Source organism: Rhopilema esculentum, chromosome 20, assembly GCF_057945365.1.
Source record: "Rhopilema esculentum isolate cy_ngs chromosome 20, ASM5794536v1, whole genome shotgun sequence".
NCBI lineage: Eukaryota > Metazoa > Cnidaria > Scyphozoa > Rhizostomeae > Rhizostomatidae > Rhopilema > Rhopilema esculentum.
The window spans coordinates 8184719-8201400 of NC_142834.1; the positions used below are offsets into that span (position 1 = coordinate 8184719).

The following is a 16682-nucleotide window of genomic DNA, read 5'->3' on the forward strand; positions in this document are numbered from 1 at the left end:
AATACACGCCCCTGGTTATTTATATGGCAGGCTCGTTCAACAGACAACAATGTGAACTTAACTGCAAATTTTGAGCAACTATATATACTGTATATCAATATCTATCTGTATAAGATATCATAAACTTCGTTTGCTACATGTATTTATTAAATTGTAAGCATGAATGTTCACGCCGCCAGCTACCGCTGCAAGTCTTGCTGAAATCGATCGGTACGAGAGTAAATTCACAATTCTTTATCATTTTCCTTGCAATATTTATCGACAGCTTTTAAAAGTTTAAATGTTTGTGAACATTTAATGCAAGTTTACGTAATGATGCTAACCAATTTTGATGCAAGTTTTGTTAGGGCGGAACATTCGGCCGTTGGTATCGCGAGAGCTCTTGCTCTTATTGACTGTGACAATTTTTTTATGCTTCTTGTTTTTCAAATTTTTTGCACATGTCGAAAGCGGCAGTCTTTGTGCATCCAATGATATTAGCAATTTAAGAATAGCTTCTTCCCATCATTGTGATAAGACATTATTTCTAGACATTGGTCAGAAGCCAATTCTTTTGTTTCGGTCGCTACCATCTTGAGGAAAAACCCTTACAGAGTTTCCTTACATATCAATTAGATTATTTTTTTCGACTAATAAATGGATTAATGGCCAAAAAAGCTTTTAAAAAATTCGTGGAAATCGATAAAAACGTTTTTATGAAAACTGCCTTTGAAATTTGTAAACAAATTTCTCTAACAACAGATTTGCAAACAAATTCGAAACTGTCCGGATACTTTCGTGAGGGGTGGGGGGGGGGGGGGGTGTATTTTTGAAATATTTTCTTTACCAAAGACCGAATTTAAATTTTGTCAGGTAAACAAAAGTTTTGGGTCTCACTTTAACAAACTGTCTCTTTAACAACGTCCAAATGGAACATACCCTTTTTTCAATATTTTAGTTAGACCTGTCTCCTTCCAGGACGTTAATGGCCCTGGGTGAGTCCCTACCTCAAGCTGTAAACCTCAGTTCCCAGCACTGAGTACTAATCATTAGCCCCCTCCCTCTGTACCAGCACCCTTCCAAATTTCTGCAAAATGAATTCTAAAATCCTATCATATCAGTTTGTTTTTAATCAAATAAAGCTTTCTTGAAAGCGTCCTTAACAACGAAAGAAGCAACAAGAATGGATTTCGGAAACGAGGCATCTCAAATATGGGCACAGAGTAGAAATTTTCTATTCTGTGTTTTGGGTCACTATTAACATGAATTACAATTACTCCCAAGGATGACACAAGAGCTAAGTTACATGCAACTGAAAACTGCCAACGAAGCAAGAATTTCGGTAAGAGTAAATTACGGTCAATATACTCATTTATACGTTGTCCCTTTTTTAACGAATAGATCCCGGCTGGATGTTATCAAAAGGTGAATTTAATGGGGTACCTTTTTGCCAATTTCTTTTGCAAATCATACATGTTTTTGCCGCGAAAACATTGCAATTGAAATTGGGAGATCTTTGGATCTGTTCATTTCGGCTCATACATGCGTCAATTCTACCGCATACATGCGTTAAAAATACCAAAAATCCAAAACTAATTTACAATAACATTTGTCAACAAACATAGACAGATGGAGATTTTATGTAGAGTTATTGCTTAAAAGAGGAGTTCTCTCAGTTGATAAACTAAACTTTGTAATATATTAGCATCTAATAGGATCCTAGAAGAAAAAGATAAGTCGGACATCCTAGGCAACTTTATTTTTTTAAATTTTAATCATTTTAAATTGTTAATTATCTTTATCGACACTTTATTGACTTTTAATGTTGTAAAATGATTGCTGATTATCAAGTGAATTTGAATTTAAAGTATTTTTGCTAGCTATCATTATCAATGACTAAATTCATTTCCTTAATTTTCGAAATACCTGCAGGAAACATTACCAACGTTGGTCAAATATCTCTCTTTTTATTTGACTGAGTAAGTTTTTAGCAGAAGCATTGTTGCTTGATTTTATACTAGCAGATGATTTCATTTTATTTCCACCAATTACTACTAAATTCTGCTTCAAAGCCAATGAAATATAATTAGAATTACTGTATCATATTTGTGAATTTGTAAATTCAAAGAAAATCAGGATTATGGACATTTAATATGCTAAAATTAAATGCAAAAAATGCAAACAAATATAAAAAGGAATATACCATAGAGTTTAAGAAAAGAAGACTACATGATTTATCTCCAGAGATAAATCATGTAGTCTTCTTTTTTTCAACTCTATGGTATTGAGCACTGTGCTACGGAAGTATCAAAAGACAAATTTATAAAAAGGAATATATGTATTTTTGAAATCAACCACCAAAGAAAGACCTGCAATCAGTCCCATAATTTCATTATTTTTTGAGTAAGCCATGTTATGGGCATATGTAAATTTGCGCTCATTAAAGCATCATACTTAGTAACTGTCAAGTTTGCTGAAAAAAGCTATCCATATTGGGGATACAGTTATTGTTTTGGTGTTTTGCAATTACAGTTGACTCTGTTCATAGTAGACTGGGTGACAGGAAGCAGTGTAACTGTGAACAGATCTTAAGTGAACAGTTTTAATAATTTGGTCTTAACTTCATGCAAATGTAAGCAGTTTTATGACTTTAAGCAGAGTTCACTAATTATACAAATTATTGGGACAAATAATTCGGGAGGATTCAATAATTAATAGCTGCTGTTAGGGAAAGCTAATAGCAGTATCCATAAACCTGCAGCAATAACATTATGTACTGTGAAATCTTGTTGTTGAAAATAGCAGTCTATCAATTTTGCACTTTATTATTTTCAATATCCCACTTTGAAATGGCATAGCAATAAAAGGGAATACAGGACAAAAAGTGCTCAGCAAACATCACATGGAAAAGTTACTTATCTGATGCTTTATCTATTCACTTTATCTATATACTTTAAAGTTTAGTTAAACATCCTGATAACATAGCTTATATTCATATGTTAACTTAGACTTTATTTTTAAAGTTTTGCTTCTTCAGATTAGATTGTATATACATATTAGATTATGCTGAAACATTTTAGGTCTTCTTTCCTATTGTTCAGAGATCCTAATGCCTTTAATCTAATTTTATCCCAAAGGAGGAGCAACGAACAGAACAGAGAAAAAGAAACATATTATTACTCATTTTGCATTACTTGACTGAAGATGGGTATGTCAGTTTTCAAAAATTGAGTGTTTGTTTCAAAATGTTAATGTTTTGATGTTATCATCAATAACGTTTCCAATTTAAAGATTATCCCTTTCCTTTCAAGGTATCTAGACACAGCTCATGCTCTTGAAACAGAGGCTGGTGTGAGTTTAAAAAAATTTGAAATATGCGACAATATTGATTTGCAAACAATTCTTCAGGTAATTACATTGCTAACTTTATATGTCAAAAAGCATATGCAGAACCTCAATGTTTTTTATCTTCTTACATTGTGCATTGTTTTTTGTTGAGAATGCTTGTATTTAATCAAGAAATTTTTACAGCCTTCTTTTGCACATTCTTGCTGCATTCGAAAGCTACAGTGGACTTTTGCTGCATATGCCTAAGCTACAATCATGTTTAATGAATTGGGCCAAAATCAGTCCTAGTACCATTGGCCACTTTAATTTTTCAATAACCATGATCAAATTATAAAAAATAGCCAACTTTGCTTTCTTTTATTGTGGTCATGGTATCTTAATAATTTGCATTGAACATCAGTGTTATAAGATTTTGTTTCATGGAGTAGCAGCATGGGAGTGATGCTCCTAACAAGAAACAAGTTGCCCATTTCTACCACTTTTGTACCTTTTTGCCAGGCTAAACCACCTTCAGATTTGGTGATTTTTGTAATAAACAGGCAAATTTTAAGAATGTTGAAGAGCTGTTATGCTTCTCATCCCACACACCAGTACACCAAACCACGCACCTACCTCCTCATTCGCCACATATTCTTACTTTGCACATCAACTTCTGGACACAAAATTAATTGGTAGAAGAAGACTAGATTTATCTGCCTGAATGTACATTTCATTGGAATTGAATATAAGCTTTATTTGATCCCGGAAAGTTCATCCTTAGCTTTTGTTGAAAATAGTATGTTTTCACTGATACACTAGTCGGCCTGTTTGTGAAAATCATACAGGCAGAAATGTTCTTCTTTAGCAAAGCCACTAGGAAAATGTTCATTGTGCTATAGGAACATGCAATTGCTACTTCACCAGGCTTTCTTGGTTTCTTTCTAAATCAATATTTACAAAAATGCCACGATTTTTGAAAACAGAAAATTGTGTAGACGTTAAATGTGATCTTTTTGTAAAGTTTTTCACTGAATAGCTTAAGATCTATCAATTTCTTTGGAATATTGCAAGCAAACTCAAAGAAAGTGGCATCGATTTTGATCTTTAGGTTTTTTCAAGCCACTTTCTCATGTGATTAAGCATTGTGTTATAGAGTCTGACAGAGTGTTTCTTCATCCCTTAAAACGCACCATACCATATTGTAACCAGAATTGTGCTTACACTGTACACACACTGTACTCACATTGTACACATACTGTGCGAACACCAGCAGTTAAATGATAGATAAGTCTCAGTATTTCATTTGATTGGTGTTTGAAGAAAGGAGAGTATATTCTTGCAAAGGACCTATGAAGTTTATGTGATGAAAACATTTGAGATACAGCTGTTTCCCAGTTTTTTGCAATTGTAAATCCCCATTGTGAATGTATATTTTCATTGTACAAAAAATTCATAGCTGTGATCTCCGTGCTATTCAGAAGTTATTAAAGTACAGTGAATTGCTAGAAGAAGCTTCAGTCATGGAAACAACTGACGTAAAAACAGCGTGTTTCAAGATTATGCAAAAAGGGCTAGATATTGATAATCATATTATCAACTCTTAAATCAAAATTTTGGTTTTTGCCGAATAAAGGGATTATCATCGTGAAATTATAACATCAACCTTGAGGAAGTTTTAAAGGAGCTAAATTGTTGCAGTCACATATTTTCACTTTCATTGAACGATGAAATTAAATTGAAATTATGTTAGAGAAATCATTCTCAGTGCTAGAATAGTGCTTATTTTAAATGATTAGTAACCGATGCTTAGTAACATTTTTATTGCATTTTTATCAAGATGATTGCATTTGTTTGTTTTTTCTACCCAAACAGGAATTTGAGACATATTACCACGTAAAATTCAACAAATGGCCAAAAATAACAAAAAGAGTTAGAGACAGCGGTATGTTGTAAAAATCTTAACTCAACAATTTTGTATTTTAAAAATTTTTTTTATAGAGAATAAAAAATCTAGATTTCTCACAGATGAAAATTCATTGTTTGGCTGTTAAGTATCTTTGTGATTACGATGGCATGATATTTGCCTTTAATAACCTTTTTCTCTTGTTTTATCCAGGTGATCCAAGTTTAAAAGGCGGATCTTCCAAGAGAAGAATTTCTTCAAAGGAGTAAGAGCTGCATAACATTTTCATAGTTCTTAGTATTGGGTGTAATTCTTAATTTTCAGAGGTGTATTTATCAGTGAAACGCTTTCTATTCAACCATTTTTGGCGTACTCGAACAACTTTTACACGACTGTTGTTTGAATCTTGTTTGAAATTAAGCTATATCACAAAGACTGTTTTTGGGGAAGTTGTTTTAAGTTATTTAAGTGAGTAGAAGATACGAAAAATTCCGAATAAAGGGCAAAGTCGTCACAGGTTTCAATACATTACATTTAGACTTCCATTGTACCACGAGACTGTATGACCCTGGCATTACTGCTGCAATTTGACAAATATTAAATGAAATATTAAATGTTATGTTAAATGTACCAACAAATATTAAGCGAAATCATTAGTATATCTAAGGATCTCAAAGAGGCGTTTTTCTAAGAACTGTCAACAACCGATTTCAGCCTCAGTAGAAGTGTCTTCATATTTTTTAACATGTATATTTGGGTTAGTAATTATTGCCCTTTTTTGTATCGAATGGAACAACAAGATATGAACAATGAAAGATAAAATTTACTTCCTTTTACAAGAAAGCGATATCCCCAAAAATTCTGAAATTTGCATTGCATAGTTTGATCTTCAAAACCGTTTCATCTTCTTTGTAGTTTTACAAAAAGCAACTCGATTTCACTTCCCAACATTGATCCTCAAAATGAAACCCAGAAATCATCAGCGACGAAGAGACCGTCAAGTGACACAAAGCGAAAGACTCTCAAAGCAAAGCCACCAATCGTAAGCAAGAAATCGGTTATGTTTCTTTGATTTTGATGTTCTGTGGAGCAGGTTTCTTGAATATTTGAATGTTTTAATTCTTATTCTTCGAGATGAATTTATGGATATGAATTTCTTTTGGTAAGAATGTATATGAAGTAACACAAAATTTCTTTTTCTGGGAAAAAGATTTTGGTAAAAAGAGCATAAAATACAATTCCTTTAGGGTAAAGGTTTTTGACAGCGCCATCTAACCCTCAGATGTAATCATATCTTTAAGCATATTTTCAAAGTTGTTGGAGCAAGTTTATTTTCCTCTCTTTTCATTGTTTGGAAAACATTTTGTTTTTGTTTTCCTTCTTTAATTTGTATGTTATTTTTCATTCACCTTTGAATGTTTTTGACATAATAATACTTCTCGTTCTAATTCTTTTACAGAATAAAAACCCGGATGCTTCGGAAGTCGCAAAATCTCCCAGTTTAGACAACCTTGATATGGGGCTATCGGTGCAGTCACTAGGCACACATCAAAAACAACCACAAGAAGTAACAAGAGTCGAAAACGTTCATGGAAAGGTGAGCTTTTAGAGGTCCCTCATCAAGTGATCAATTCATTCTTTGAGTAGGAGCACATGGCTTAGTCGTTATGACGTCATTTTCACAGTTTTAGATACGATATTTATCTTCTGAAATTTGTTTAAGTATCTCAAAGTTTGTACCCACACATACTGCAAGTTTCTGATGCACCTGAGTAACCGTAATGGGTTGTTTTGCTCTGCAAGCTAACGTTAAACGCTTTTCTTTACTGGGTGCTTTACCGCGTTTTGTTTTTGTATGATCATGAACTATTTTATTTGCTCTTTAATTTCTAGAAAGTGGTTATTGACTACAGAGCAATGCTAAACAACGCTCTAAGTGGATCACACGTGACTGAGTTTGCACCCTCGGTAGGATAAACTAACCTCCTGAAGATTGTTGCTTAGTTTTGTTTTCTTATTGTTTGTTCATATGGTTAACCTAGGCTGCAATGGAATTCAATTTTGAATGTGTAATCTTTTGACGTGTGTGATGTTTGAAGTTTTATTCATATTAAGTTTGTTTCAGAGCATACTTTCAAGAAAAACAATCTTTGTTAATGAATCTTGTTGCGTGATCATGAATGTGTTGTCTTTCTCTGTTTATTCTCAACTTTACTCTATCAAGCTAAAATGTTGACGACAAATGACTATTTTTCTTGACAGGAAAAATTACTGAAGCCTTTGGGAGGAGTTCCTCATCTAACAGGCGAGTGGAGGGACCTTGCTGCTGTGGTGAGCAAGGTAAGGACATTCACCATCTTGTGGATTATCTTTTTTCCAATATTTTATCAAATTTACCCTTACCTGCACAAAGGTGAATAATATCTAGCATGACCAATAGTATATGACACTCCTAGTGGGCAAGGTTAACATATCTGTCATTTTAAGGCTACTTTCTATATACAAATACAGTGCGTTCTACATTATCTATTTGGAAAGTAAAAGGCAAGTCCCTTCCTTGAATGACTCATTAGGATTAACTCTGATAATGTACCCTGATTCTACCTCATCTTCATTACGTCACTTCGGATAACATGAGAAGCGCAGCGCATGCGTAACTGATCAGTGTGTAGTATTTGCGAAACTGAAACAGGCGTGCTTCAGTCGATTCGGGAATCAAGAACCAACTCCGCAACCAGGTCGTAGAACAAATTTCTTTCACTCGTTTTTATACTTATCTAAGTAATCGTTGGCCTATTAATTAATTTCTCAGGTGCAATCTAGCATGATGTCTGGCAACGAGCCTTCTACTCCAGGGCCTAGCGGTAATGAGGCCTGCTCAGGTGACGCTGCAACTCTGCAATCTTTACAGCAGAATATTGCAAGCATGGCCTCGGTCATGCAACAGTTTATTGAATCATTTAGCCAACAAGGCCACAGAAATAGCCAAAATATTGATAGCCAACAAGGCACAAGCATGGAATTACGCCATGACGAGGATACTGCTTGCTCTATAGGTCCTGATAATTATTCTGATCTTGACCTTGGGTCCTCTTCTGATGAAGACGACAAGCCTCAGAAAAGAAGGAGGCTCACCTCACCAATTAATTATGGGCCAGCATCTGATATTGATGCTCTTCTAGCCCCAGCATCCAGCACAAAACCCAAAGATACATCTGGGGATATTCTTCAGGAGATCAATGAAGAAGTGTATGGTGAGGAATGTTTGGCAGCCTCAGTGTCTAATCAGCTTGCTGGCATAGTTAATAAACGCTGGCAAACAAAAATGCCATCAGAAAAGCTGAAGTCACTACTGGCTAAATATAATAGACCAGAAAACTGTGAAAAATTGACAGTTCCTCGTGTTAACGCACAAATTTGGAACAACCTAGCTAAACAACACAAGATGGCTGATGTGAGAATGTCACATGTTCAAGAGTCGATGGTTAAAGCTTGCATTGCTGTTGTAAGATCATTAGATCATCTAATAGCTGCTCAAAATGACAGTGGTAAGGTTGAGCATAGATTTCTGGTGGAGCAGCTAATTGAAGCCACAGCTCTACTTGGCCATTCTAACTACGAAATGAGCCTTATCAGGCGACATAAGCTTAAACCTGCCATCAAGAAAGAGTATGCTGACCTTTGCTCCTCATCAGCCCCTGTAACAAGCTTGCTATTTGGGGATGACTTGAATAAGCAGCTTGAAGACCTGAGGAAAGGTGCATCTCTCTCTGCAGTAGCCACTAGGCCTGCAGTCTCAGGTTTTCGCCAACCTTATGACAATCGCAATGTCAGAAAGTCTTTTTTAGGGCGAGGCCAAAAGTTCAATGCCTTCAGGAAAAAGCAACAACAGTACAGTGTTGGACACAACAGGAAATGATTGATGTCCTATCAAATATCAAGTACATGGTAAGCAACTATGATACCATTGTAGAGTCATTACAAAAATATTTTCAAATGAAAGCTGATAGGTTTGAGGCAGGCAGACTAAGACATTTTGCCAATGAATGGCAAAAAATCACATCTGATAAGAATATCTTACAGATAGTAACAGGAGTGAAGTTAGAATTCCTTATGACCCCTACTAAACAGGAAGTCATAAATACCAACTATGACAGTGGTACTGGGGAAAAAATTGAAAGTGAGATTCAATCTCTTTTCAAAAAGGGTGTCATCACTAAATGTGCTGATAATTCAGACCTAGTTAGATCTCCCATATTTTTGCGAGACAAAAAGGATGGCAAATTCAGACTAATTTTGAATTTGAGACACCTAAATGAATCCATAGCCTATCATCACTTTAAAATGGATACACTCAAGACAGTTATCCAGCTTTTAACTAAAAACTGTTACATGGCATCTATTGATCTGAAGGATGCATATTACACAGTACCCATACACAAAGACTTCCAAAAGTACCTTGCATTTGAATGGGATGATGAAATTTATGTATACACATGCTTACCAAATGGCTTAGGCCCTGCTCCAAGACTATTCACAAAGCTATTAAAGCCTCCAATTCATAAGTTACACAAGGCAGGGCACATTCTATCTGCATATATCGATGACATCTATCTACAAGGATCTAGTTTTGAAGAATGTGCTGCTAATGTTGCAGACACAATCATATGTTTTGATAAGCTTGGATTTATAATTCACCCAACTAAGTCTGAGTTTATACCCAGACAAAGCATAACCTTTTTAGGATTTATTTTAGACTCTACAAATATGACTGTTAGACCAAATGCTGATAAAATAGGCAAGGTCACTGACACTTGCAAGAGATTGCTAGCTAAAAATGATTGTACCATTAGAGAACTAGCAAGTGCCATAGGCTTGCTTGTGTCTTGCTTCCCAGGTATTGCACATGGCCCTCTTTACTACAGAGAGTTGGAACACAACAAAGTGTGTGCTTTGAAAGCATTCAAAGGGGATTTTAACAAACATACTAATATCTATCCTATGGCTATTGTAGAACTGAAATGGTGGGTGTCAAATATAAAAAAGGGTTATAAATGTATCTCTCAACCCCCACCATCTATTATAATCTCCACTGATGCCTCAATGACTGGATGGGGTGCTATTTGGAATGACGCTAAAATTGGAGGCCATTGGAATGACCGCGAAGCAAGACATCATATAAATTATTTAGAATTACTTGCAGTGTATAATGCTCTCACATCATTCTTTAAGGATGTCAAATCCATGCATATTCGCATATATTCAGACAATACAACAGCTGTTTGCTCAATAAATAATATGGGCACTAGCCATTCACCCACTTGTAACTCATTAGTAAGAAAAATTTGGCTTTGGGCCATTGAGAGGGACATTTGGGTCAGCACTGCCCATATTCCAGGGGTGCTAAACATAGAGGCTGATAAAAAATCTAGGGAAAAGCCCAAAGATTCGGAGTGGAAATTGGATAGAGGTGTTTTTGAGAAGGCTGTCAAACATTTTGACTTCTATCCTGAAATTGACCTATTTGCGTCACGTCATAATTTTCAGGTTGATAAGTATGTCTCATTCACACAAGACCCTGAAGCTCATGCCATAGATGCATTTTCTATGAGCTGGAAAAATTTAAAATTTTATGCTTTTCCTCCTTTCAGCATCATTCTTCCAATGCTGCAGAAAATTCAACAGGAACAGGCACAGGGTCTCTGTGTTTGCCCAGATTGGCCAACACAGAGCTGGTATCCAATCATGACAAAGATGTTGCTGGTACCCCCATTGCACATCAAGCACAGCAAGACACTACTGAAATTTCCAAACTTTCCAAAGATAACTCATCCTTTGCACAAAAAACTGGATCTGCTAATTTGCCTCTTGTCTGGAAACATTTGAATTCTTCTGAATTGTCTACAGAAAGTAAGGAAATCATCCTGTCATCATGGCGAAAGGGAACTGTTAAACAATATGAAGTACACCACAGAAAATGGGCACAGTTTTGTCTGGAAAATGGCATCAGCACATATTCTTCTAATATCGACCATGGCATAGAATTCCTCACATCACTTTATAAAGGTGGATTAAAATACAGCAGCCTCAATGCAGCCAGGTCAGCGTTGTCTACGATTATCAGGGACCCGCATGGTACTCCTTTTGGACAGCACTACCTGGTGAAGCGGTTCATGAAAGGGGTGTTTGAAAAAAGACCCTGGTTTCCAAAGACAACAACTGTTTGGAATATAGGCCAAGTTCTCAGTTACCTTCAAACACTTGGGCCTGCTGACAACCTATCGCTCAAATTGCTTACCCAGAGACTAACTTTCCTGCTGTGTCTACTTGCTGGTCAGCGTATACAAACCATTCATGCATTGTCACTTGATGATATGTCTTTAAATGAGTCCTCATGTACGTTTTCTGTCAACAATATCTTAAAAACCACCAAACCAGGAATACACTTACAACCCTTGAAATACCTTGCTTTTCCTGACAACAAAGACCTTTGCATAATAAATAATATAACCTGCTACCTTGCAAAGACAGAGACTCTGCGAAATACATGCCGGAAACTCCTTATCAGCACCGTTAAGCCTTTTCGGCCTGTCAGTAGAAGTACAGTTAGCCGTTGGTGTAAGGAGGTTTTGTCTAATGCAGGAGTGGACATCAATGTTATTGGTGCTCATAGCATTAGATCTGCAGCAACATCGTATGCGAAATGTAATGGTATGCCAATAAATGTTATTATGAAGGCAGCAGGCTGGACTCATGAGACAACGTTTGAGAAGTATTATAACAAAACTGTTGATAAGTATGATGACATTAATTTTGGACAGTTTATACTGAATGCTTAAATTTGCTTTGGTTGATAGATACTATTATGTTTGAAAAAATGATGTTCTGTTTAGTAGTTTTGTTTCAGTTATTATTGTTGTGGTTGAGATGTTCATGGTTACTTCCCATGTTGATTTCTTTCTTTCCGTTCAAAGTCTGACACATACACTCTAAAATCTCATGTTATCCGAAGTGACGTAATGAAGATGAGGTAGAATTTAAAATTAGACGAGACTTACCTGTAAGTTGAAGTGTGATTGTAATTCTACCTCATCTTCATGCAGGAACGGAGGTATAACATGCCCTCCCCTGCAGTACCCATCCCATACTTTATGTATACTGTCACTTATTGACGTTATTGTATGTGCAGACTTTCCTCTAAAGCCTGATCAGTTACGCATGCGCTGCGCTTCTCATGTTATACCTCCGTTCCTGCATGAAGATGAGGTAGAATTACAATCACACTTCAACTTACAGGTAAGTCTCGTCTAATTTTAAATTATATGATAATGGCACTGATAATATAGTTAATAGACTTAGGAACATTTCTGTGTGGACATTGTTGCCAATACTATTTCCCAAAATATTTATAACACTGATAATAATGATGCCCTTTTTCATAGGACATCTATTTGGAGAATCCAAACGTGACCTGGAATGACATCATTGGATTGGATGAAGCTAAGCGTTTAGTAAAGGAGGCAGTGGTTTATCCAATCAAGGTACATCATACATTATTAGCATCGTAGAAAATACATTATGTGCTTCTTTGACTTTTTTATTTGTTTTGATATAAATCATGAGAGTTGTTCTCGGTATTCCCTGCATCAACATCACCATATCTCCCCATAAACTAATCAAATCTTCGTTTAAAGAAACTTGGTTGTAATCTTTGCTTAACATGCAAAAAAAGCCAGCATTATTCATTAAGAACGTGCAGCTGAAAGATTCACGAAATACGTCTCTAATATAGTTTGCCTGGATTTTCTCATCTATCATTTCATTGCACAAGTCAATTTTTGATTTAAAGTTGACGTAATGACTTTATTTAAATAGTATCCGCAGCTGTTTACTGGTATCCTGTCACCATGGAAGGGATTATTGCTTTATGGTCCACCAGGTACTCGATTATGAATATTTCTCATTAGAACTAAGAGCAATGAAATGAAAATTCATTGAAAACGAATTGACAAGCTAATAAATGATTCACTGACTCTTAACCACACTATGGGAATACCTCTCGACTATGCTCCGATTGTAGATCTGTTGCGGATACAGTACCCTTGTAAATCATGTAATTGTAAATCATTGTAAATCATTGTAAATCATTGTAAATAAACCTTGTAAAACATTGCTGTTTATAACCTTGAAATCTTGCAAAAACGGAGCCCTTCAACGACGCCTATTGTTTTTTATGTCTCTAGGCACAGGGAAAACGCTTCTTGCAAAGGCAGTTGCGACCGAGTGCAATACAACATTTTTCAACATCTCTGCATCGACCATAGTGAGCAAATGGAGAGGGGATTCAGAAAAGCTTGTCAGGGTAAAGTCTCAAATGTTTTGAGTTATAATAATAGAAATTGTGATTGTGATGATAATAATGATGATGGTTATGATTGAAGCGATTTATTGTAGTGATTGATTGGTGGACAACGATCATTTTTGCCACTTTGTTGCAGGTATTGTTCGAGCTTGCAAGGTTCCACGCACCTTCGACAATATTTTTGGATGAACTGGATTCCCTTATGAGCCAACGAGGCGCTGGAAGCGGCGGAAGGTACATACTAGGAAATTACACTACAATCCCTGTCAAACGGCCTTCTTATTTCCAAATACAATATACAGAAACCTAGAAACCAATATACAGAATGCAGGTGAACCTATCAGGCTTGAAAGCTGTTGTATCATGGGCTAGAGGGTCTTGCCAGTGGAAATGTGTAAAATTTTGTGTGGTGTACCATGTTTTGTAACAATAAGCACTGTAAGTGTGGTTGTATCTATCGTAGCCAGCTCGCTAGACGGTTCAGTATTGTCATGCCTTTGTGTTGCGAAAAGCATCTTAAAAGCAACTACTTACAGCACACGTGCTTTCTTTCTCTCGATTTACATTGTGTAGTACTTGAGTAGAAGTAAGAAATCTCCATGATTACCAAAACATTGTCCTTATAGTGGAGAGCACGAAGGCAGCAGAAGAATGAAGACAGAACTGCTGGTTCAAATGGATGGACTCTCGAAATCTGAGGACCTGGTCTTCCTACTGGCTGCATCAAACCTTCCGTGGTGGGTCTTTTTGCAACTCTTTGATAGTGGTTGACTGGCAAGGGATGCTTGGGTGCGATCGCTTTCAGTGGCCCTTCATACAATACTAGAGCTTATTTGTCAAACCATAGGGGCCCTTTAACCTCAGCAGAACTATCCCTAAGAAAGAGATGTCGGTCAACCCCTGCTCTCACTAATCAACTATGTTTTACGGTTTTTAACAGCTTCATAGTGGCAAAAAATTAATTCTTCAATAGAGAATCCATCTTTCACAAGATTACGTTACTTTCTTTACTAATAATTTAGAAAAAATTTACTAATAATTCAAAACTTGCACTTTCAAAAATAGCAAATTTTCTATCAAGCAAATAGTTTACCGTATGTCCTTCCTTGAATAAGGAATAGGTACCTATTTATTACTGCGAAAAGTTGCCTGATGATCGCATTACGCCTGAATTCGGAGTATCAACTTAAAACCGTCCTGTTTTATACACCAAAAGTGGCACAGCTCCGCCTATACGGCATCCAGCACTTCATGATAAACCTGTAAACAGTAATTCTTATTCTTACTGCGAATATATAGCTTTATCTTGATCATTCATAATAGTTACAAGTTAGAAACTTCTCTTGATCATACAGGGAGCTTGATCATGCAATGCTGCGAAGACTGGAGAAGAGAATAATCGTCGACCTTCCGAATGATAAGGCAAGGAAAGCAATGTTTGAGCATTACCTGCCTCCTGAAATATCGAACGTGAAAAATGCTGTGAGGATGACGTCAAAAATTGATTATGATTTGCTGGCACAGGTAAATTTTTTGTATCTCTTGTTGCTGAAGCATCAGGATTTTATTTGGACCTTGGTGCATTGCTGGTGCAACGCTATTCTTAAGTACTAAATAGGTATAAGTGATCAAACTCTTTTAGGGCCTAGTTTCTGGAAAAGACCTAACAGGATCTCTTTGTTTCATCCGATGATAAATTCTGTGCGTCAATTAGTTAGTAGAAGTTGAGTTCCAATCCTTATGAGGGTCAGGCTTGCTCATGTATTGAGGACAGTTAGAGTTTCCCTATGACAAAATATATTTTGCAATGAGTTCATTTTCAATATACATACATCCTCATATATACATATATATACATCCTTTCGCAGGCGACTGTCGGATACTCAGGTTCCGATATCTGTCTGGTATGCAAAGAGGCAGCAATGCGACCAGTGAGGAAAATATTTGCAATTCTTGAGGACCATGAAAAAGGTATGCCATGCTGTCTAGAAGTAGTCTAGCAGCCACATAAAATTTTAGAATGCCCAATGGTTGTTTAGAGCTGAATACACTTGGTGTCTGTTTAATGGGCAAGTATGAAGAATGTTTAATTATGAATATACGAAGCTTTTTTAAACTTAACTGCAGACGCACTACATATGTTTGAGTAGAGTATTAATGGCAGTAAACATTTGTAGTAACTGACGAATAGCAAATGAACGTTTCTCAAATGACGAAGAAATTGCTGTGTCATTGTCCTAGCAATGCTGTAGTAATGATTTCATTGTTTTCAAAAGGTAGGTTTTTGCCTCTTTTGCGGCAAAATATGAGACCCGCATTTCAGTAAACTTTTTTGCAATTCATGCTGGATACGCAGCCTGCGAAAAGAGTGGTAACTTTTTCAAATTTTCTTGAAATAATGGACAATTTTTTATCTTACTCATTAACTGCTGAATTTGATTTATTTTTCATGAAAATACGTCATTATCAACGGTCAAAACATAAACGCAAATCCGAACCAATTCATCTTTATTTTTTCAAGGGACAAATATAGAAGAAGCAATCTCATCTTTACGCATTGACCCAGTTACAACGGAGGATGTGAAAATCGCATTGGAGAGAACTAAGCCATCCACGGCAAAGCTAAGAGCCAAGTACGAGGCATGGCAAAAACAGTTCGAATCTGTGTGATCCATTTTGATTTGTATATTATAGATTAGCTTTAAAGTTAACATATTTTTATGGTATTAGTTAATAGTTACCTCAAATTAAATTTTCGGATTATACTTTCTGTAGTTATTTTTCCTTCATATTTTCTATATTCAGTCATAGCATGAGATGAAATATAAGTGAAAATGTAAAGAAAAACAAGTGAATGTATAAATTACTTTGGTGAATGCTGAAATACCAGCTCTTAGTTGCGAGATTATCGGTTCCAAAAAAAAAATTTGGAAATATTGGAAAAAAAATTTGTGGCTAGTTTTACTTTGGGGTTGTTGAAGGAGCAGAGCAGATTTCAGCACCGAACAAAACCCACCCCCCTCTCCCTCTGTCCCTTCTGGAATTTGTAAAGCATTCCACAGTGCAAATTAAGGATAGCATTAAACACCTTCGGCAATTGTGTGGGCTTTT

At 36.0% G+C, this 16682-nt stretch overlaps 2 protein-coding genes across 2 annotated transcripts; both read left to right on the top strand.

Moving 5' to 3' along the window:
- The first annotated feature begins 1163 nt into the window (after positions 1-1163).
- Positions 1164-16336, top strand: LOC135687217 (katanin p60 ATPase-containing subunit A-like 2). Its single transcript, XM_065203724.2, has 17 exons — positions 1164-1321; positions 3117-3187; positions 3291-3387; positions 5179-5248; positions 5423-5474; positions 6125-6251; positions 6669-6806; positions 7103-7177; positions 7472-7549; positions 12652-12750; positions 13085-13148; positions 13453-13571; positions 13708-13805; positions 14198-14308; positions 14927-15095; positions 15440-15542; positions 16093-16336. Exons 1-17 carry the CDS (start codon positions 1265-1267, stop codon positions 16239-16241), a joined length of 1677 nt encoding a protein of 558 aa, XP_065059796.2. The 5' UTR covers positions 1164-1264; the 3' UTR covers positions 16242-16336.
- On the top strand, positions 7585-12154 carry LOC135694825 (uncharacterized). The gene is made up of 3 exons (XM_089114675.1): positions 7585-9119; positions 9293-10233; positions 10794-12154. The coding sequence occupies exons 1-3, from the start codon at positions 8034-8036 to the stop codon at positions 12046-12048; spliced, it is 3282 nt and encodes a 1093-aa protein (XP_088970801.1). The 5' UTR covers positions 7585-8033; the 3' UTR covers positions 12049-12154.
- Positions 16337-16682: the final 346 nt, after the last annotated feature.